The 24,312-nt window shown below is 33.9% G+C and overlaps 2 protein-coding genes and 1 long non-coding RNA gene across 3 annotated transcripts; 1 reads left to right on the plus strand and 2 right to left on the minus strand.

Moving 5' to 3' along the window:
- The first annotated feature begins 227 nt into the window (after positions 1–227).
- LOC125839338 (uncharacterized) lies at positions 228–15,745 on the plus strand. The gene is made up of 2 exons (XR_007443671.1): positions 228–304; positions 15,596–15,745. It is a non-coding gene; the product is annotated as an uncharacterized LOC125839338 (long non-coding RNA).
- On the minus strand, positions 939–3,004 carry LOC125839305 (acetolactate synthase 2, chloroplastic-like). Its single transcript, XM_049518295.1, has one exon. The coding sequence runs from the start codon at positions 2,963–2,965 to the stop codon at positions 992–994; it is 1,974 nt and encodes a 657-aa protein (XP_049374252.1). The 5' UTR covers positions 2,966–3,004; the 3' UTR covers positions 939–991.
- LOC125839302 (C2 domain-containing protein At1g53590-like) lies at positions 14,940–22,428 on the minus strand. The gene is made up of 12 exons (XM_049518291.1): positions 21,885–22,428; positions 21,574–21,648; positions 20,945–21,088; positions 20,589–20,684; positions 20,356–20,487; positions 19,500–19,652; positions 19,372–19,413; positions 18,611–18,659; positions 16,933–17,025; positions 16,668–16,854; positions 16,374–16,497; positions 14,940–16,136 (listed from the first exon to the last, which is right to left on the minus strand). Exons 1-12 carry the CDS (start codon positions 22,011–22,013, stop codon positions 15,150–15,152), a joined length of 2,211 nt encoding a protein of 736 aa, XP_049374248.1. The 5' UTR covers positions 22,014–22,428; the 3' UTR covers positions 14,940–15,149.
- Between the last annotated feature and the right edge of the window lie 1,884 nt (positions 22,429–24,312).

A 24,312-nucleotide genomic window follows, 5' to 3' on the forward strand; every position in this document is an offset into this window, starting at 1 on the left:
GAACTGTTGCCAACTGAAGGTGCTACAACTGGAGGTGAATCAACTGATGAAGGTTGAGACTCTGCATCAGAAGAATCAGATTCCACAGAGCTCAGTCTTTCTGTCTCTGATGATTCTAGTTCCTCTTTAGATTTCCCTGTTGACTTCCCGGACATCACTTTCTTTATGCCACCACCAACAGATTTGCCAGCTTGTTCAAGGATTTTCTTTGTCTTGTTTCTCACTCTCCCCTTTGTGGGGTTTTTCCCATTTCCTGCACGGTTCTCTTTCCCATCTTCTGTTGGTGTTGTTGCTAATGATGAAGGTAAAATGATCTCATCCACTATAATCTTCCCTCTGATATCCTTGGCATTAACTACCCTAAGACTCACATGCATGCGGAGATGAATCAGGCTCTTCAAGATTGCCCGACTTATCCTTTTACTTGAACTTCTCCTGCAAAGCGAGCTGATCTTATGTAAACCCCTGTGCAAACGACCTGGGGAATCCCCTATGTAATTCAGGCTTAAACCAGCATTTACAAAGAAAAAGAAGATACTAAGGTCACCCACAGAACTGTACCGCAGAGCATACATGGTAAAAGTCAATGGTGTGATCAATATAACTCTGCAAACTTGTGCTAATCTGATTCTGGCATTCACCTTTTGAATCAGTACTCTCTGAAAAAATTGAGCCCTTAAGCTGGACATAACCTTCTCCCAAATGGAATTCATGTTCACCAAGTAACCGAGAATATAACAAAGCTGATTTATCGAATTAACTACTTCACTTGTAATTAATCTTAGGCATACTAAATAGAGCTCCAAATACTGAATTAGTGCTGCCAATAGAGAAAAAAAACTGAAATCCTTCACATTCAACCAAAGTAAGATGATGAAAAACTTTAAGTAAGCATATATATTAAGTAGAGGATAGACAGAACACTTTTGGCTTAATAGAAGTTTATTTTAGATAATACAATGCCTCGAACTAGTTATGTAGCTTCTCAAAGTCAATAGGAACGTCTCCCATCACCCTCCGTAATCACATCTTTGAAAGCGCCACCACTGGGAATCATAGGTAGAACATGCTCCTGATGAGGTACAATCACATCCAACAAGTATGGCCCAGGAGTGTCTAACATCTTTTGAATGGCAGCTCTAAGATCATCCCTGTGTGACACTCTTGCAGCAGGTACGCCACAAGCCTCTGCAAATTTCAGCATATTAGGGAAGATCTCTTCCTCATTAGCAGGATTACCCAAGTAAGTGTGTGCTCTGTTAGCCTTATAGAATCGATCCTCCCACTGAACCACCATTCCCAAGTGTTGATTATTCAGTAACATAATCTTAACTGGGAGATTCTCCACCTTAATTGTTGCTAACTCCTGCACATTCATGATAAAACTCCCATCACCATCAATGTCAACCACAATCTCACCCGGTCTTCCAACAGCCGCACCTATAGCAGCAGGCAAACCAAATCCCATTGCTCCTAATCCACCAGATGTCAACCATTGACGTGGCTTTTTGTACTTATAGTATTGGGCAGCCCACATTTGGTGTTGTCCCACACCAGTACTAATAATGGCATTTCCGTTAGTTAACTCATCAAGAACCTGAATAGCATATTGTGGAGGGATGGCTTCACCAAAAGTCTTATAATTCAATGGGTACTTCACCTTCTGCTCCGTTAACTCCTGCCTCCAAGCAGAAAAGTCCAACTTCAGCTTACCTTCTTTACCCTCCAATATGGAATTCAAACCTTGTAATGCCAACTTGATATCTGCACAAATGGAAACATGAGGTTGCTTGTTCTTTCCAATCTCAGCCGAATCAATATCAATATGGACAATTTTCGCTCGGCTAGCAAAAGCTTCCAATTTACCAGTAACTCGATCATCAAACCTCACCCCAAATGCAAGCAACAAATCACTACTATCCACCGCATAATTAGCGTACACAGTCCCATGCATACCCAACATTTGAAGAGAAAGCTCATCCCCACATGGAAAAGCTCCAAGACCCATCAAAGTACTCGCCACAGGAATACCCGTAAGCTCCACAAATCGTCTCAGCTCCTCACTCGATTGTGTACACCCACCACCCACATACAAAACAGGCTTCTTCGACTCCGAAATCAGCCTAACAATTTGTTCCAAAAGCATCTCATTAGGCAATTTAGGCAACCTAGACATGTAACCAGGCAACCTCATTGGCTGATCCCAATTAGGTATCACCAATTGTTGCTGAATATCCTTAGGAACATCAATCAGAACCGGTCCAGGCCGTCCCGATTTCGCTAGAAAAAACGCTTCACGAACAACCCTAGGAATATCCTCTACATCCATAACAAGATAATTATGCTTCGTAATGGATCTCGTTACCTCAACAATAGGAGTTTCCTGAAACGCATCAGTACCAATCATCCTCCTCGGCACTTGACCCGTAATAGCAACAATCGGAATACTATCCAACAAAGCATCCGCAAGACCGCTAACAAGATTCGTAGCTCCCGGACCAGATGTAGCAATGCAAACACCAGGGAACCCAGTAGCCCGTGCGTAACCCTCTGCAGCAAACACACCACCCTGTTCATGACGTGGCAGCACATTACGAATAATATTGGAACGTGTCAAAGCCTGATGAATCTCCATGGAAGCACCTCCTGGGTATGCAAATACATCCTTAACCCCTTCCCTTTCAAGTGCCTCCACAAGAACATCACAACCCTTTCTGGGTTCGTCAGGGGCGAAACGTGAAACGAAGATTTCGGGTTCAGAAACGTCGTTATGGGTCGTGGTTGATAGGATGACATTTGAGACAGTAAAACGGCTATGATGTTGGGTGTGGGTAAGGTGAAGGGGTGAGGTTTTTTTGGGGTGATTGTGGAAAGTAAAGGTAGATTTGGGAAGAAGGATGGAAGATTTTGATGAAGATAGAGGTAGGTTTTTGGAAAAACAAGGAGATGGAGATGCAGCCGCCATTGTTGTTGAGGAGCTAAACTGAAAGGAGGGGCATGAAAATGAGGAAGTGGCTATTTAATTCGAAATTTTTTATTGTGGTTGAGGCACAGCCAACAATAGTTTCCTTTTGACAAGTGTTTGCCACACACTCTCTCTTTCACTTCCATTTTCTCTAAAATAGTCTTTCTTTATCTGCATTTTTTTCCCTTTGTAAAACCCTTTTTCTATTTTATCTTTGCACCCTTTTTTAATCAATGTTTTTATAGTTTTTTTTAAAGTCCTACCTCTTAGTGCAAAAAAATATATTCATACTACTATTATTTTATGTTTTCACAAATTCATTTGGTTGACTCTTTTTTCTATTAATTCTTGTAACACACAAGAGAAAATGAATTTATAAAAATTTTGTTTCATATTTTAAAACGCTTAACATAAAGAAAATTTAAAAAGAAAATCTTGAACAAGAAACACAAAAAATTAATATTAGCAATAATTATTGGATACATGCCACGAAAGTAGAGAATATAACAAATATGAAAAAGATAAGATAATTGAGTGCTTGATATCATTAATACATTATTATTAATACTAGAGGGGCATGGCCCGTGCTAGCACGGGCCCAACAGACTCTCACAAGTAATCTTTAGTTAAAAAAATAATAATAATGGTGACAATAACAAAAATTGGTAAAAGTTTACAGGTCTGAATGAATTATATAATGTAGCATAGTAGGTATTATTAAGAGTTGTTTCTTATTATGATAATTCTGGCTGGATTAAACAGAGAACAATCTTCCGTAGAAAGAGTGTAAAAGACTTAGAGAGCTAAGTTAAAAAAAATACCACATCCTATTGCAAGAAAACGCAAATTTATATGCCATCGTTACACTTCATCTGGCTTCAAGCCGTGAGCATAACCCAAGCACACACTGCCACATGAGTGTCTTTTTTTTAAGATAAAAATTATATTAGAAAGTTATCTCATTCTAATTATCTTCAAGTTGTTGATCCAGAAATAAACAAAAAAATAAGCAAAATTATCTGAGGATAATTTATTTCAGATTTGATCTGAGAAAGCAAAAAGTATTTCAGTAGATTCAAAGCCACACCAAAAGATAGTTATGCAGCATGACAATACTTGATGTATCTTGAAATAGAAAACTTCCCAACACATTCAGTTCAACATCCACATATCACAACAAAGAATATGTTCATACACAAAGGGTGTGTTTGGTATGAAGGAAAACATTTTCCGGAAAATGTTTTCCAATTTTCTCATGTTTGGTTGGGTTAAATGTTTTGGAAAATGTTTTCCAAATCAACTCATTTTCTTCAAATTTAAGGAAAATGACTTCCCTTCAAAACTTAAGGAAAACATTTTTCAAAACTCTCTTCCAACTTCCAATTAAAAAAAAAATTGTTGAAAAAATCAATTTATTTGGTCCCTACTCTCAAACCAGCCCCCCCCCCCCCCCCAACCACCCCCCAAAAAAAAATAATTTAAAGTTTGTTTTTAAATTCAATATTTTTACCCCACCCTCTCCCCTACCCCCACCCCCACCCCCACCCCCTACACTCCAAGTCCTATTAAACTTTTGTGAAATCAATTATCGTTCATAAATCATGTATGACACAAATCATGTATCATACAACTCAAATATACTTCTTAGTTAATGACGACATGCTAGGAGAAGTTATTTAATTTGCTGCTTGGCCGCTTCAGAATAATGTTCTCTACACCAATTTTAAACCTTAAATTCCTCATTATTGTTAGTACACTATTTTTTTCTCAAGTATAATGTAACAAATTTTAGAAAAGAGAAAAAGTACACAACTAAAAAACAGAATTAACCTCAGTTGGGTTCAAAGTAATGCCCTCTGCATCAATTTGACACCTTAATTCCTCATTACTGCTAATATGCTATTTTTTCGTAATATAGTGCATGTAAAGAAACTAAATTGTAATGTCGTCCAACGTAAAATATAGGGAAAAAATAGACAATTGAATTGTATAATCAACCCAAAAAATGTCTTCTCTTATGCCAAAGATACCTTTTATGTTTGAGGAACACACCATCTATGTGATATACAATGACAACACACTACAAGTGCTTGCGCCTTTGTGAAATCACTAATCATTGCCTCGTTGGTAAACCATGTATCATATAGCTCGAATACATCTCTTAGCCAATGACGATATGATAGTAGAAGCTGCTTCACCGCTCTTGTGGTTCAACATAATGCTTCCTGCATGAATTTTAGCCCTTAAATTCTTCGTTACTACATAGACAGAAAATGATAACTCTACGTTTAAACCACAATATCCTTAGAGAAATTGAGGTTAACTTTTTTCTTATTCTTTATGCCATCAAATATGGATTTGTCTTCTTTTTGTTAACCATAAAAATATGTGATAATGCAGATATAGGCAGAAAACAAATAGGAGAATATCTAAGTAAAGCTTTAAACTCAAATACATTTCAGATATTTTTTAGTTTATCAACAACTTTATCTGTCACTCTTAAGAAGTTGAGAATAAAATAAAAGTCTTTCATTATCTCTAGTCACATTTTAACAGTCTTTTAGTTAAGAACAAACTTATATCCCTTCCTTGGCATCAACTAATGCATTGCCAAAGCATTTACTTCAACAATATTTTGGGTAAGACATAATTGAACCAAGTAATAATTTAAATTATATGATAAATGCTATCCTAACCCTCGACAATCTAAACAGAAGGAACCTTCAGCTAGCAAACAAATGTTTCATGTGCCTCAATAGACTTGATTTAGTGAATCGTTTGTTCTGCACTGTCCAATGGTTGGAATATGTTCAGTTCGATTGTTGGCATCAAGTGGATTCTCCCCCCCCCTCCTCCCCCCGAGTGTCAAAGAAACAATGGGAAATTGAAGTCTTAGAGAAGTTGATAGCCCCATCAAGAAGACCTAACACATGATTCCATCATGTATCTTTTTGGTGTGTTTAGGAAGAAATAATTTCAGAATCTCAACTCGTCTGAAATCCTTTTGCCATCTTAACATCTTTCGTTGGGGAAATTATCCCCTATAAATGATATATTACCCCTCTTAGATTTCATTAGCTTGCTCACTGTGGCTAAGAGACCATTCTTTACTTGTGGCTAACTCCTTGATTAAATAAGATTTTTTGTTCTTGGGAGTTAACCATGTTTTTGAGTACGTTATTTGTATCTTCTTGATGACTCTAAAATACAATATCTTACTTTATCCCAAAAAAAGAAGAAAAAAACATGCAAATCGCCTTTGGACCCATCATATAGCAAGCTGCGAAACTCTGACACGACTTTCTTTCAAAATGTCATAAAAAAAGACAACAGAGAATGGGAGGAATATAAGTCATTACGATTATTCTTAGAACCTAAAAGAGGCTTCCTTTTCAGTAGCAAAAAAAATTCCAAACAAAAAACAGGATACTCCCTATAATTGGAAAACAGGAATTAGCAGGACAAAGAAGAAAATAAGAAATATCTACATAAGTCGACAGTTGGAAAACTGTTATTCAAATCATCATATCTACTCAACGTTTAGATTAGAGAATCAAGCTAAACGACTGAGGAATCATCAATTAGTTCAACATAATTTCTCTTTCTAGTTAAGCTAAGCTCTCATGTTAAGTCGGTTTGTGTTATGTATTTTTGTCGCTATCAGACTACAAATAAGATGAACCTATTTATAAGAGAGATTGAGAAGCAGATGAAACATAACAGTTAAATCAGTAGTTGCCAGTGAAATGATGAGCATTAAGATAGTGTTGAAGCTTTACTAAATCTTTATAACAAAAATGTTGTGGCAGTAAATGATATATGCAATTGATTTGGAAGAACCTTTTCATATTGTAGTTAACAAATGGAAACCTTATGGTTTTCTTTGTCTTCATAAGATCTAGTCTAATATATTAGAAGGTATAAGAATCGTGGTATGTTTGTCACACTAAAATCACCGACATTTGAAATTTCAAACTAATCCATCTTCAATTGAAAGACACATGAATATTACAGTATGCAAAAGACATTTTTATGTACACACTTCGTTGTTGAATTTCTCAGGACAATGCATCACATAGTTACTCTATATGTCACTTAATATAGAGCTTATTGTAAAACCAAAAAAAAATTAAACTCGCCATTTTGTAAATTCGGAAATGCAAGTCACCATTTTGTATTTCTCAGAATGACATAGATGACAGAAAAAGAAAACACAATAATTTACATCATACCCAGTTGAATCTTGAGTTCTTTGCTCAGATGTGTGACAAATTTTTTTTTCTGATTGTACCCTTTTAGAATTGGACTTACCACTGAAAAATTCTGTAAAAGATGATGAAGAAAAGAGGATTCAACATAGAATTTGTCCATGCAACATACCTACAACCACATACCAACAAAGTAGCAAAAATTGGAAGCAATATTATCAAAACAATTGAATATAAAATCAACAAAATAGGACCCAAAACTCAAACAAAAAAAAGAATGGAAAACTTACATTCATTAAGGAGAAGATGAAAAAGAAAGCTCATAAAAAGGAGAGTGATTGCAGAACTTTGAATTGCCTTGGAATAGACCGTTTGCAGGGAAAGAGAAGCATAAACACGTGTTAAACAAATAGGCCCACAAAAGATAAAAGTGCTCAATTGTCAGTGAAATAAGTACACATATATATAGTACCACTCAGATAACTTTGGGTACAACTTCTTATTGCAGTGTTCGTCCAACCTTTGTTGGCTTATTTCTATTATATAGAAACGTGATAGGAGGACGACCACCGGCAATATCGTAATTATACTCATTTTTAAGGGTAAAATGTAATACAACTGTTTTTTAAGCAAATTAGAAGCACTCCTTTCTTTTCACTTTAGATATTTTGTCTTTTACTATGTAGAAAATATGTTGATTAGAACAACCAATATAAAAATGTAAATTTACACTAATAAATACACTCTCTGCATTACTCTAGAACCATCCCTCTTACTTGTAAACTTTCCAAAGAAACAATGCAGGAAGATAATTGAAAGAATTGAGTGAAAACTGTTTTTTGCCATCTATAGCTTCTTTCAATATTCTTCATCTTTATTTAATGAATATATTATTTGTAAACATTTGCAAGAGTCTCAATTTATGTGGCACCGTTTAAATTTTGAAAATAAAATAATTTAATTTTGATCGTAAATTTTCGGACATAAAATTTTTGGAATAAAAATTTCATATTTGAAAACTACGTAAAAGTATTATAAGTCACAATAATTGATACTTCAATATATTTAGAAAGTATATGAAAAAGTACGATAAAAAATAACTTATTTTAATCTCAAAATCCAAAAGGTATCACTTATTTTAGGAAGACCAAGGCCATTTTGATAACTTTCCACTATATCCAATTTCTAGAATCATACGTGTTTGCTCGGCTAAGAAAATATAACACAGATACGACAACATATGTCTAGAAACTTGCATACGTAAAAAAAGGTATGCAGGCTCAGTGAAACTTTTATCTATACTAAAGCAGATGGAAAAACGAATAAAGAATTTGGCAAAATATAAACTGAAGACTGAAATGTAACCAATGTGAAGATGAAGTGACTACTACAATAGAAGGTGAATATTTGTATTAAGAAGTTGGTATCTCTTTTCTCACATTGCCATTTATCTCTAAATTTTGTGGTAATGCTTCTCTTGAACCAAATGTTCCAACATATATTAGTTACATGCATAGTCACAGGTAAGAGTAGTGCCTATTGCTTTCATTCACTCCAATGTTATAGGTTCAATTGCAGTCGCTCATGTTCCAATAGGAAAATTATGTTTTTTCTTGAAGATGTTTGTTTAGCCTGCCCTATTATAGTTTTCTTTGGATGGTTGAATTATTTTTGTGTATTACTCTAAATTATTCAAATTGTTAGTTTGAAGGTATTGATTATAAATTTACACACAAATTTAATACTCTCGTTTCTTTTTGTGGTACTCATGTAGAGATGGTATGTAAGTTTTAATTTTTATTGGTTCAATTTCTTTCCATTTTACTAATTCTTTCAGCTAAAAGTAAGTAGTTTCACGTTATTTACTCCAAATTTGTTCTCTTGTGAATTGAAAATTGGCACATTTTTCTTTGATGTCTGCAAAAAATTTCTTCGTCGCTCTTTTATTTATAATTTATTGGTTATTTTTGTGTGGAATTTCATTGGATATGTTATTGTTATTGTTGTTTATTGGTTTTTTTTTTGTGCCTTTGACTTCTCCAACAACAAATGAAATCTAGAGGACTTGTAAATATTGAGAGATAGTATAGACTACGTCTTTCCTTTCTTGTGTTAGTGAAAATTACAACTGTTTACCATCATGGAGCCAGATTGTTGAATATTCTAGCATAAGAATTTAGGAGAGACTATATAAAATTAAACCTTGTTTAATTATGTTTTTTATTTATTAAAAAGGAAAAAAAATTATCAATTAGAAAAAGATAGTACGATATGTGGACTTTTAATTTCTATCAATTCATTGCTTGGGTACAATATTTCATTCTATTGTAAAGCACTATAGTTGTTACATAGTTCTCATATATTTTTCTAAAGCACTTGGCTTACAATATACCACCCCTGGGATAATTGACGTACGATTTAGCATTTTGTGGTAGGTGTTTATTCCGATTTGATTATAGTTTGGGAATTGTGTTGATAAATGTTGTGGGCATACACGAATAGTCACCTGCAAATTATAAATTGGATACTCATGTTGAGGGTGTGAATAATTTCCTTTGTTCTAAAGATACAGTGGTTTTTTTTTTCTTTCAAAGGCATCTCAATGTTCATGTAATTCCATTATTGATATTTTCACTGTACTATTTCATTGTTTCACATATTAAATTATTGATGTTAGTGAAAGCGCAAGAGGGGGGTGAATTGCTATTTTTTTCGATTTTCTTCTTGTGAGTAGTTGACTTGAGAGGAGCCTCGATCGACTACAAATTGCAGACAAGTATGAATGGAATCAAAAATGTGTAAAGTAAACTTGACACAATAATTTTTATACTGGTTGAGATCCAATGTGAATCTTACGTCCAGTCCCCTTGGGTTACAAGGGTATTCTATTCTAGCCTTGGTAACTTTTGATGAGAGTACAAAGTTGAGTGTAACTTTACAGTTTAAACTCTCTTTCTTTTCACTCTTCTATTTTGATACAATCCCTTACCAACAATTTTTATCTCTTTTTTTTTTTTTTGTTTACACAGTAGAACTAATGCTTATCAAAAGTAGAGTAGGGAGCGGTGAGATGATTCAGACTCGTTGTACAATCTTTCCACTTGCAGTGTGATGTCTTTATATAGGGTCGAGACTTGAATCTGGTCCTATGAAGAGATGGCAACCCAAGAGATTTAATCCTTGGAAAAAAGGCAAGATATCCTTATTTTCCAAGAATAAAAATTAAGGCATATTCATTGATTTAGCCTTAATAGCTTGCAGACAGCCGTTTGTGATCCATTCCTTATGTCTCTACTTCAGTAGCTTTCTTGATTGTATATAGCCGTTGGAGATCCCTTCCTTTCTTGTTTGATTCATTCTTGCAGCTTCCTTGAATTGTATGTAGTCATTTGGAGATTCCTTCCTTTCTTGATTGATTCATTCTTGCAGCTTCCTTGATTTAATATGGCCATTGGAGATCTAATCAAGATCTTACACTTTTCTTATTTATTGACAGCTGGTTTGTGATCTTCCTTGATTTGCAATCTTCCATGATTTGTGCATTTCAGATTTCAGCCTCCTTGATTAATGATCTTCTAATTGATGATCTTCAATCTTGCTGTGAGAATCTTCTTCTTATTTGATTCTTTCCTTTTTGATTTGTCCTGAAATAGTTAAGTTGATTATCATCAAAACTTTTCACTAACAAGTTAGCTTATATGATTTATTTTTTGTTCTTTTTAAAGATATGTTCCTTCAAATTAAAAAGCCATGTTGCTGTCTTTTGCCTTATCAAATAGAAGTTCTCCCTATTTTAAGAGTTCTACTAATTACTGGAAAGTAATATTAAATAGTTTTAGGAGAGTTGTAGTTGTTTTGTTCATGAGTCCGTTTTAGTAATGTTGGAATTTGAAGATATGTATTTGGTAGCTGCATCTGGTTCATTATTGTGTGTGATTTTTCTTTTTTTCTAACTATAGATGAATTCAATAATGTCGGTGATTTATTTTGCACTACGATTTTACCAAATATAAGCTTGTTGGTAGCTTTCCATGCTTGTGAAACTAATCAATTAAGACAACCAACCAGTTAGAAACAAATCAGTTTGTAAAAAGTTTAGCTAAGACAACATTTTCATTCTTTTTGATATATTAACTATTATAGAGTTTTTTTAATTATTTTTTCTTTTTTCTTATGCGTACTGATAAGCCTTATCGACCTATGCTTTTATATCAGGATGATGTATGTGATTCATGTCAGCTGTTAATAAAAGGTGGTCTCAAGGATGAAAATAGTATTGTCTTTCATATATGATGGCATTGCTTACAAGTGATCATTAATAATCCTGCTGGTGAGGATGTTTACAAAGGAGTTCCTAAGGCAGATGTTTTCCGTCATCGTTTAGTATATAACTAAACTATATTCCTGTCTCTTGAGGCAGGATTACACTAGAGATGATGTTAATGTGGATAACTTTTTAGCTGTTCTCTTTGGTAACCAAACTGCTCTTACTAGGTACCAGAAAGATGGGAATAGTGATCCAAATGATCATATTTACATGTTCTATAGTGATCATGGTGGCTCTGGGGTGCTTGGTAAGTAGCTTATTTTTGCCTCTTTTGATTGTTGCTTTGCTTTCTATATCTTGCGCTTTTATGCTAATTTCGTAATGAAAATTTTGAAGGCTTGAATCGATAATGTCACGTCTTTTGAATGTTAATGACTATTGTCTCAGTGCTTTCTACTATTTGATAAAAATATGATATCTATTCATTCTTTATCATATGTGAAAGATTTAGCAGAGGTAAATATGAACTGAATATAATCCGAGGTTTAAATGGTATTATGTATTAATGAAGTTCAGATACGGAAGGTGGAGATGTGGTCCAGTTTGAATATTCAATGCGTACACAAGCATGTTAAGTCCACTTTCTTCCCTAACATATATACATTTTTCTTCTCATAAACTTGAACTAGGGATCACCTTTTATTGTGATGAATGTGTGTGTATGGTAAATATTAGGTAAGCATTAGTGTAAATAATAAAGGATTTACATAGCTGTATCAACTGACTAAACAAACATAAAAGCAATTCATGGTAAGTTCTTATTTATACCAGATGGATAGTGTCGTTGATTTTCCTAATTGCAATCCTATTCATGGTAAATTCTCATTTAACAAATTATATTAGCCCGTGCTCATCTTTCTCAATTGAGAAATTCAGAAATCTATATTTTTCATGAGAGTCACGTAAAAAAAATAGATGATTAGCATCAGTACTCACTTTTTGTTGGAAACAGTGCCACACGCCGCAAGCTAGAAGCTAGAAGAGTTTTCATTATTCAATATCTTCCTACACTTTAATCTAATATGTCCTCATGCATAATATATTCCTATGGAAATGCCACTAGAATATCACCAAATGAAGTAAAGACATTGGAAAAAAAGTTAGGCTTTATTTTCATAAGACCTCAAAGGTTATTGTGAGTACAGACAACTCATTGTACACGTTTTTTTGAATTACATCAAAATTTAGGCTTCTGAAATACGTTAAACTATGGTGAGGGTGTGATTGTTGATTTGCTAGACACTAGAATATACTCGAACATCCTTCATTTAAAGATAAACTAATGTATTCTCTCCCTGCCGAATGGAAGGGAGGGTGGAAGTTTAATTTCATGACATGTAATAACAAGCTCATGGAGCATGAGACTTTTTTTGTGTTTGATTACTTCAAACATGACATTTTTTGTAGGCATTACAGTGTTGAGAAAATAATAAAATGTCAGCTTTTCTATGATACCTACAAATAGAAGAAAGAAGACGAATGAGGCTTCGAAGTGAGTGTTTTACCTCTGTTAAGCTTTTAATGTTTACTTTGAATGATATAATGTGTTTTGAGTATATATTTGTACTACTAGGATAATAACTGTTGATATGAGAAGACTTAAGGTAAAGAAATATCTTGCAGTACATTGATACAGATTCATAGTTCTGACTATAAGCCAGAGAGAAAATAGTTGGAAGAAAGAGCTAAAAAAGCAAATGAGAAAACAAGTCATTCAGAAGCTCTTGCTTTGGGAATGGAGGTACTTCTATTTTTCTATTTTGAAGAGATTCTTGGACTTTTAGTTACTTCAAATTTTTCTATATATTTCTGTTATTTCTAAAAATATTATTATGCTTATACGAATAGGCCTCAAGTTGAGGTGTTAATTGTAGTACAAATGAAAAATTGAAATCATAATTTTATGAATATGTAAACTCCTCTATGAGTACATCCCTTTGAAGTTTGGGCTAAGCAAATACCAAATTGAACTACCACTGAAATCTCTGAGTCATTCTGAAAATGAATGTCATCTTATGACTGTTGAGTATGACTTCAATAATGTCTCTGGTTTGCAACAATAAAGTTCTATAATAAAGCTTATAACAATTTTAGATTTGCTGCTAGCTCTCTTGCAAGTGTTTGTCTATTAGGGAGCATCGTGAATTGAGCATGAGAGAAATTCTAATGATGTATTTATCGTAGTATTTGTACTTCTGGGACTTTTATGTATTTATAAAAATAGTTCAGCAATATTGTATCATGTTCTTTTATTTGTATAGCAACAATATTTGTTCATTATAATCAAACTATGATAGAGAAAAGTTGTAATTATTTTTTCAAAATCTTACCTGTTGGGCCCGTGCATAGCACGGGCATTTCAGATCTAGTATAATAGAGTAATAAAGCATTCAAATATATTAAGTGGTTATAGAATAATAAAAATAAAACATATTTGATAATTAAGAATTGGGTGGTTAAAATTGAAAATCTCAAAAAATAAATTAATGACTAAAATTTAAATAATTAAAATTAAATTATGAATTTAAATGTAATAAATAATACCGATTGAATTTTAGTTATAGATTTAAATGTAATAAATAATACCGATTGAATTTTAGTTATGGATTTAAATGTAATAAATAATACCGATTGAATTTTAGTTATGGATTTAAATGTAATAAATAATACCGATTGAATTTTAGTAGCTCAATTGGTTGATTATATGAATTTTTACTTTTTTGCGAGAGTTCAATTTATTTATTTTAGTTTCACTATCTTCAATCTCTTCGAATTTATTTTTTTTTAAAATAATATCATCTGATATATTACTTTAATTTTTCATCAAATAAATGATATATATATATATATATATATATATATATATCCGTGGGTGAGTTCTAAAGTTTCTTTCTATTAAAATAAAATTACACTAAGAGTTGACAAGCAAAAAAAAAGAAAATGCAAGTAAGAAAGAAAAAAGTAAAAGAAAAGATTAAAATTGAAAGAGAAAAAGTATGGAAATGAAACAGTAAATATGGGCTCCACAATATACAAATGGCAGCCCAAAAAGGCCTCACACAACTGACACTATATGTGTGCATTTTATTCAACTTGATTGAGAAAAAAATACTGTGCGCCACGAAATTTTTTTTTGACTCAATCCAAATGGAAAGAATTTTTTTAATTAAATTTGAAATAATGGACAAAATCTCGAGTCATTTAAAAAAAGGGAAAATGCTCAATTATGCCATCAAATTTCTAAAAAGGCTTATTTATATCCTCCATTAAAAGTTTGGTTTATCTATGTCATTGTTGTTAGAGAAAATGCTCATCCATGCCATTTTTTTAAACTTCAGTCTTGCAAAATCAACTTTTACACCCAAAAAAAGGTTTACACTTTTCAACTGGAGTTTTTGGATCAAATATACACTTTTTGCTTCTTTTATGTAAGAACACATTAAGAACATAAACAACTCTCAAATTTTCAACATCTTCAACAACAATCATCTACTTTCAACTTAAGGTACATTAAATCTAGCCAACACGAAGCTATTACAGGCAGGACATAACAACATATACATTCAGAGACTGTACAATGGGGGAAACTGAGAAAAGCATCCTGTTGTAACATATTCAGACTTTACCTCATTCGTCTACCTCAGACTTTTTAAAAACTTGAAGACTGACCGAAAACATGATTTTCGTTTGAGTCCCCTGCTACCTCATCTGGAGCTTTGATGCTTTCACTATCTACCAGTTCACTGGTTCTTATTGTGGTGTCGGAATTCTCAATACCGGAGCTGGCTGTGGAACTGTTGTCAACTGAAGGTGCTACAACTGGAGGTGAATCAACTGATGAACGTTGAGACTCTGCATAAGAAGTATCAGATTCTACAGAGCCCAGTCTTTCTGTCTCTGATGATTCTACTTCCTCTTTAGATTTCCCTGATGACTTCCCGGACATCACTTTCTTTATGCCACCACCAACAGATTTGCCAGCGTTTTTAAGGATTTTCTTTGTCCTGTTTCTCACTCTCCACTTTGTGGGGTTTTTCCCATTTCCTGCACGGTTCTCTTTCCCATCTTCTGTAGGTGTTGTTGTTAATGATGAAGGCAAAATGGTGTCATCCACTATAATCTTCACTGCGATATCCTTAGCATTAACTGCCCTAAGATTCACACGTGGAGATGAAATAGGCTCTCCAAGATTGCCCGACTTATCCTCTTTACTTGAACTTCTCCGGAAGAGCGAGCTGATCTTATGTAAACCCCTGTGAAAACGACCTGGGGAATACGGCTTACTTCCATTAACACTTTCATCAAGCCTGTTTTCATTATAGTGAGAGGAGCCGCCTGATGTTGACTTAAGACTTCCCTTAGAATCAGCATTCTCACTATGAACTTCTCCGCCAATAACCCTGCTCTTTCCCTTTCTTGGTTCCCATACTTGTGCTACTTCACTCCCTGGTTGGTGTACCCATATACCAGTCTCCCGCTGCCCTTCAATATTAATAGGTTCATACTTATCTGCAGTTTTTGAAGATTTGTCAGCTGATTCAGTGGTGAAGGAGCTTTCTTCAGTTTTATCCACCTCAGCAGATTTGCTTTCCTGTTCATTGACCACACTTCCGCTATCATATGACTGCTCCGCGCCCTGAAAATTGCTGAAAACTTAGTACTTCCTTATTTTCCGTCATTATTTATAAGAATAAACTGTACCTATTCCTCAGCACCATTATTTCGGTTTAATGAATTCATCCATAATAGAATAATGAGTAATGTAAACCATTTTTCAGGTGCAAAGAAGATAATACGTGAGAAATCTTTTGCTTCTTAAATCTTAACATTCCAATTTAGTGTTCATGACAAATTGCACAGGCGAAACATATACCTTTTTGGCACAGTCAATAACACTTATGGCAAGATGCAATCTCCCCATTTTGATGTTCTGAAGAGACAGCCACATATCATGCCTCTGGCCATCCCTAAAATCACAGATATTGATGGAACATTTTCTGTTCACAAAATACAAATAAAAAGTAAATAAGCTGCTTATGTCGGCTTCGAATAATATTCCATTGGAGAACATACTGATGTCGAAAGAAAAAAAGGGGAAATTATAGATAACTCATACACCTATAGGGAAGAGTCTTAGTATTTAAATTGCCAAGAGAACAGGACGAACCCCAATGCATCATCATATAAATGGTCTTTGTCACGAACTTCGATATTGAGCATGTCGTTAGGAGACTCCCATGTACAGACTGGAATCTTGAACTCCTCACGCCACTTTGGAGTCAATGTCTTCTTCTTAGTCTTAGTCCTGAATCTGTAAAGGCCAATGTTCCCCTTAACATATGGATCAGCCAATCCTGAAAAAGACCACCCAGCTTTTAGGCATACATATCTAATGATTTGACAGAAGTACAGTAAGATTATTTTCTAGGTACCATTTAAATCTGATGGCTTCATGTCAGCTGCTTCAAGAACTTCTAAAATCACAAAAGCAATGGGCTCCTTGGCATCAACTGAAAACCAGTTTTCTGACAAAATGAAAAAGAAGAGACTTATGTAGCAGTGACAGAACATAACTAATTGAATTCAATCACTTTAAAAACAGAAGCTCAACAACTCTAATATCATATTTCCATCTAGACAAGTTACGCTGCACACACAAATGCGTTTAATTAGTACTGTACAAATGAAAGATGATAAGTGTTGCATCGAAAACTATCAGCATGGAATATTCAAATCTGTGAACCACCTCCACCAGTAATAGAAAAATACTTAATGGTATCCCATCCTGTCTGTATGTATTAGACATCAAATAGACTACATTCAAGCACATTGAGGTGCTAATGCTTTTACTTCCCTTTGTCTTTATCCTTGGGGGAAAGGGGGGGGGGGTTGAATGGTAGCAAAAAGTTCACCCTTTTATGTAGTTTGAATTATTAATTAGGTCGAGACACCCACTACAACACACTAAACATTTTAATAAACACTGACCGCCAGCTTACACTTCTTTTATAGCTCATCTCCTGAAATACAATTCAATCCCCTACCTATGCAGTAAGGATTATATTAGAAAAATTTCTCAACAATACGTTGTGTATCAGCTAGTTCAAGTTCTCAAAGATGACTAACTGGCACGGTTTGCTCACTGCCTAATACCACCTTACAACATTGTGGATAATGATCTTAAAAGTTAAAACATATGAAACGTTCCAGGCTTTCCATACAGTCAAATTAACTTCACTACCATTCATGGAATCAGGACTTCTTCCAACAACACTAGCACAGAATCATATATTGGTAGAATAAAAATGTTTGAAAGCCGCTATAGTCATCCCTCTGTTCACAGCTTACTCAAACAGGAAGTGGCCTTCAAAAACTTCTTTTTCTTGATTGACTTTAATTCGATATCTGAATGGGTTAAGTAGGTTACAAATTCAGGGAGGGAAAAGGTTTAGCGACCCTCTTAACAAAGGTAAGAGAACAAAAGCAACACAGAAAGGCATAATACTGTAACATTTACTGGTGTCACCTTTTGGATGGAAAAGGTTGTCTGCCATGCACTAGACTCTTATTGTTAGCCTTTTCTCAATCCATTCAATTTGAATTGGTATTTTCTCCATCACAGTTATTGTGAAGAGACATCTAAAATAATTAGTCTTGGACAGTACATTTGTGAAATTGTATGTATAGCCAAAAAATGGGCCGCTTTTAGGCCGCTCCCGTTTTGCTTGCTACTACGGGAATAACTTTTGCTTTCTTTTCCTCTAACTACTAAGATGTTCCAGTTCGCCAGGTTGTCTCTTGCCCAAAGTCCATTTTCATTTTTTTGGTGAATAAAACTTAGTAATTATCAAATTCATCAACAAAAAAAAATTAAAAAAATTCAACAATATTTATAATGATTTTTCAGAAAGTGAAATTTCCATCTCAACTAATTGAAACATTCACTAATTACAGTAAAGTATTAAGTATTCAAAAAATGAGAAATCTTTTAGTTTCTCGAATATTGATAATCTCTTATGTTTAATATTCATGTCAACTTTCCTGTCAATGAGTTGGACTCAATTATATTGGAAACCAAACGACAAGGGAGGAAGCTAGGGTGACCATTACCTGGTTGCGGTGACACAAACTTCTCAACATCCACCACCAGCATGTTGGGCTGCAAGATATTAAGAATAACTTAGTCTAAAAGCTCTTCATGGCCTTTTTTTCATTTTCTTTTGGGCACATGGAAACCAGTCCACAATACCCGATTGTAAACTATTCAAACCATTGAAGCGTAACTTCTATTTGGAACTTCCGTTGCCATCTAAGTTGCTCGGACTCGGGTGCGGATCTAGATAACAGATCCTTCATGATCAAAATTTTAAGATTTGGGGGTACGGATCCAAGTATGGAGACGGGTGCAGAATTTGGCTAAAAATAATTCAAAATCTAAAAAGAGAATTATATGTCTAAATATGAGACATTATGTGGAAAATACAAAAGATATTTCGACGTGAAAATATTGATCAAGAGGCAATTTCTAGAAGGTGATATAAGGAAAAGATGACATAGAAATTTCTATATACATGGTACTCCATTTCATTCAATGATATCTTAGTTTTTGTTTAGATTTCAGAAATCATTGTATTTGTCCCGAATTTCTCCATCAATTTTGGTCAAAGTACCCAAAATCGGTTCATCAAATATGGTACGGATCCCACCCGCATCCACATTGTGTTGACATGGGTGCGGCACCAAAAGTAAGAGTCCGAGCCACTTAGGTTGCCATTCTTAAGCACATCAAAGTCTAAAATATGCTTCTACCACAAGTATATTAGGGGTATAACATTAAACAGAAGACGGACTCAAATCTGAACGAACCGCACCTCGACAAGTGTCTGCTCAAAGGCAACAGCAAGAAGTTTATCCTGATAAAGATGACAAGCAAATCTTAGGAAGATTGTACATATGTCAATTCAATGTTAGACAAGACAGAGATACTCATTGAACTAACCATCCATCCTGCAATTCCAGGAAGTTCTGTTACATCAAGTCCACGTGTGAAAATTGGCTTCACAGTCATCTGAAAATAAGGAGGCTCCACAAAGCAAACCCGCAAACGACCGAGAAATGGCCACTTCCTTAAGAACTTTACCCCAACCAAGACCTACATGGAACAGCGATACCTCTAAACATATTATTTTAGGAATTAAAATCTGGTCATCAAACAATACAAGGGAACAATAGAATTGAGAGGAGAATAACTATATTCAATGGCTATACTATCAACACTGAACATAGAATTCTCTATGATAGTCATAAGTTTCCTCAGTCCTTCGTATGCCATGTGTGCGCCTAGAACACCTAAAAATAAGTGTGCTAGTTTGCTTGGCTAGCAGCACGGGAAGACATTCTTATACCTGAAAATTTAGGAATAGAAGGGTAGCTCATTTCATTTGGTGCTTCATGTGCAAGAAATCAGGAGAAAATGTAAACCACTTGGTAATTTGTGTCATGTAGCACACTCATGCACCCACCAACTGTGGAGCACAATATGGGATATTTGTGGTATTGAATGCGTAATGCCTAATTCTACACAAACTTGCCACTGAGTTATGAATTTTGAAAGAAGAGGAGTACAGCATGGGAGATCGCTCATAGGGCTACAGCTATAATATCAATAAATATTTCACTAAAAGAGGAGCGAGTTGATGCTAATAGTTAAGACATTCACAAAATCTGCAACTATAAGTACTGAACGTTAAACTGATACTACTAATCCCCCTCGCCCCACCTCATTTCCCTTTTCAGTATCAGATTTTTACAACAGAAGAAGATTTTCACAATATTAATTGCCATTAGTGCATCACCTTTCCCTCAACATGCATGCCCAACAGATGCAACTTCGCCCACATCCCAAAGCCCAACCTTTTTCTCAGTTTCACAGCAAGAATTGCACTCATGTCATCGGCAGCACGAAAATTCATTCCCAACTCCAGGACCTGCACGGATAGATTTAAATTTAACCCTCACCAAATAGAGCACAGCGGGCAGAAGCCAAACTGCTGACATATATAAACATTCTTGAGTCAAGACTACATACCAAGTGATCATCTCCAGTAGATTCACGAAGAACTCTCATTTCTGTGAACATAGGTGGGCTTCTTCCCATATAGAGGTGCTGAACTACAGCTTCTTTCTGTATGCATTAGGGGGGGAAATTGCTCTTGATAACTCAACTCAGCAAACAAATTAATTCTTCAGAGTAAAGTTAAAAATTTGCTGGTTATGGCATAAGGATGACAACTATAATGTTGATGAAAGCAGAACTGCTAGAATTCGAGAACACTAAATAAAGGGAAAATATAGAAAATAGAGGCATTAAATGAAAGGTGATGCATAGAATCCAGAAAGAAAGCAATTAAGTAGCAGAAGGTACACATGCTTTGAACCACTTACGGCAGTCCAGGGTTTGTACTTCTGAAGAAACCATGGAATGATAGCGAGCAAAATTTTCTGTGAAACAATCTCCTCCATGCAGAGAGGCCAAATCTTTTCAATCGCATAGTTTAACCATCTCACTGATTCAGAGTCTAAAAGTACCTGGTAAAATAAAAAAAACACTTTAAACCAAAAAAAAAAAGAAGGCAGTAACTCAAGTCCAAATCACTCAAAGAGTCAGCAGGGAAATTGCTGCTTATTCTATCTCTTAATCTCAGTGAATGATGACTCAAGTCAAAATTTTGGTCTGACAGGAACACAGAGGGAAAAATAGACAATATTTAAAGCTTGTAAGTGACTGCAAGAATCAGAAAAACTGTTGGTAAATCTTAAAGTTCCTAAATTTAGAATATTCTTCTGCTTTCTTGCAGTCTCAGTATCATTTCTCTTTGAGAATCACCAAATAAAAAAAAACATTTTTTGAGAATCACCAAATAAAAAAAACATTTTTTGAGAATCAATTCAGTATCTTTTCTTTTTGCCTGTCAAATCTAACAAAGTTTCCAAATCTATCATATTAACTTCAACAGACAAAAAGGAGGGAATGAAACTACTAAGTTCCAATAAAAGTCCTGCAAAATGCTTACTCGCCGCTGACAAGACTGTCTTTTTTCCTCAAACTGTAGCTTTCTCCTTAATTTTGTCACATACTGCTCATGAACCTTCAAAATTTAAAGAACATAATCAATCCAAATCAAATATTTAATATTAAAGCAAAAAACCAGCATAAGACCATCAAAACTTGATAGTCAACGAAAAAAAAAAAAACACCCGCATAATCTCACAAGTGGCGTCTGACGGTCTAGAATATACATAAACCTTATCCCTCAGCTCAGCAAAGAAACAACACATAAAAAAGTGCAAAATTGAAGTAAAAACACAATCTTTAGCAACTTACCATATAGAGATAGATAAGCGATAGGAAGTACGCAAAAGGGTGGCAACAATCGAAGGAATTAAGCAACCATAGTGCAAGCAACACAATACCCACATGATGAATTATTGTAGCATCCGTTATACTCGACATTTTAATCCACCCCCAAACCCAAAATCCAAAACTCCTTCTTCCTCTCTCTATATACACAGTTCTTGATAAAAAAAAATGACAAAGACCCACTGCTACTAGTCTAAACGCTTAACCCAAAATTCTGATTAAGTACTTAAAACTCCATTTAACTTGAATCCCATTAATTGCAATAGTATTGAAGACATTCAGTGTATTTTACGCGGAAGTGTACACTTTCTATAGTACTGAAACTGACGTAAAAACGACTTGGGGATTTTCAAATGGGGTTTAAGATTTCAAATTGGGTAATTAAGTTTCAGGATGACGAAGTAGTCAAGCAAATCGGCGAAAGACTTTCATTTTTGGAGCGTTAGAAGGGAGAAGTTGATCAGAGTTGCAAGTTGGGAAAGTCTCTGTGTTTTGGTGTCTTCTGGTTTTTTCATGCTTTTTGACTGCCACAAATTTCCCTATTGTGGGTTCCTTCTAATATACGTACACATACCCGCATAATATATAAACATGTCTTTTAATTTAATAATATTTAATATCTATATTTACGGTAAAATTAATTTTGAAGATATAACTTTATTAGTCAACTAAGAATATACTTTTAGTTATGGTAGAATATGTTGCATGTCTGGCCATTATTCAGGTAAACGTATATTCAATTAACTGAATAGTGTAATCTTTTTTGTGACAAAAAGCACGTCTGCACATGATGGAATTCCTGTAATTATGTGGCATGTTCTGCTCAAAAGTCACTTTGTTCCTTCTCCCATATTTGAAAAAGGAAGTCAATGTTTTTTTTTTTAACTTACATAATTAATTTTCTATAATGCATATTATAAATATATAATAATATTTTTGTCTAACATCAGGTCATTAAGATATATATAAAATTATAATAAATTAAGATTTCTGAAGTAAAAAATCCATCCAAGTAAAAATGTATTGGAAAATGAATCAGTCAAATGATGATTGAGGCCAAGGAAATTGATATCATTTGATTAAATATCTGGTGGGACAAACTATTGTCGGCGTAGAAACTAATCATGTGAGATAATTTGATATTAATAATTGATTATTTAAACAACTTCATTATCTTATTATTAATTAATAGTAATTTCTTATAATAGCAGGAAACTGCTGAAGAATTACATCCCACCTAATCTTTTGTCTTTAACAATTTTATTGTCTTTCCCACTTGTGTCTGGACTCTAGAGTTCATATTGGAGCTTCGATTAAATTTGGATTACACATTATAGGACCTAATCGGAGATGTCGCTCACAACAAAATTTTCTTCATACCCAAGGCTGATCTCTGATTAAGGATACACAACTCAGATAGATAACAATATTTATGTATTCCTAATGTAGTACTTAGTAAATTAAATTAAATAGTTGATTGGAGATTTGAGTCTCCATTCCACCTACGTCTCTCTTGAGCTTTCGTTATCGTTTTTTCTTAAAATTAATTAATTAATTAATTAAACAAACCCTTTGCTAAGCTTTTTTGTCTTGATATGATTTCCCAGTGAGTCTCTAATTGGCTACAAATTTCAACCTCATACGTCAAATTTCTTGTGTTGCTCATTTGAAAAGTATATACTAGTTAATTATTATTAAATAATAATTAAATTATATCATAATTAAACAATCAGTATCTTATATAAAAAATCAAGTTAGTTAATGCAATTGAAAGTTCTGTTCAATAAACAACACATTGCATTATTATAATTTATACGATACGTTACTTATTGAAAGTTCGCATATATAATTAGGATTGATATCCGAAAGACAATTTATAAAGAATTTGTTCAATATTTTTTTGAAAGTTGAGATTATGTAAAAAAAATATAAATTAAGCCAGATAAAAGTTCAAAACCATACTATATGATATTTTATGTCTTGCAATTTCTTGGATTAGAACATGTTAGTAAAAAAGTCGGCCCTGAAATAAAACACCATTTTTTTAGGAATAAAACAAATCATAAATATGAATTATGATATGATAACTCAAATAATACTAGTATAAATATTAAAATGAAATTTATATTATAATTTCATAAATTCAAAGTGGACAAATAGTGAAACACTTTCACCCGGTGCACAAGTTAGAGCCCTGAATATGATTATTAGTAGGAAAAATCACACCATATACACATTTAAGAGACAATATTACGAGTTTTAAAGCAATTCTTAAATTTTTTTTACTTATAACAGTTTAATTACGGGTTATAACATATCAATTAAATTTAACTTTATTTAAAAATCAATTAAATTTTACTTTATTAAATGATTAATCTTTTTATATTTTTAT

This window comes from Solanum verrucosum, unplaced genomic scaffold (genome assembly GCF_900185275.1).
Source record: "Solanum verrucosum unplaced genomic scaffold, falcon-dt-bn FXZP01000170.1, whole genome shotgun sequence".
Taxonomy (NCBI): domain Eukaryota; kingdom Viridiplantae; phylum Streptophyta; class Magnoliopsida; order Solanales; family Solanaceae; genus Solanum; species Solanum verrucosum.

Excerpts from the sequence above, each read along its gene's own strand:
- LOC125839302 (XM_049518291.1), bottom strand. The coding sequence starts at position 22,013 with ATGTCGAGTATAACGGATGCTACAATAATTCATCATGTGGGTATTGTG. Across the intron at positions 21,089-21,573 it reads GACAGTCTTGTCAGCGGCGA|GTACTTTTAGACTCTGAATC; the intron begins GTAAGCATTTTG and ends TTATTTTACCAG. Across the intron at positions 20,488-20,588 it reads CTACTGGAGATGATCACTTG|GTCCTGGAGTTGGGAATGAA; the intron begins GTATGTAGTCTT and ends CTATCCGTGCAG.
- LOC125839305 (XM_049518295.1), bottom strand. The coding sequence starts at position 2,965 with ATGGCGGCTGCATCTCCATCTCCTTGTTTTTCCAAAAACCTACCTCTA.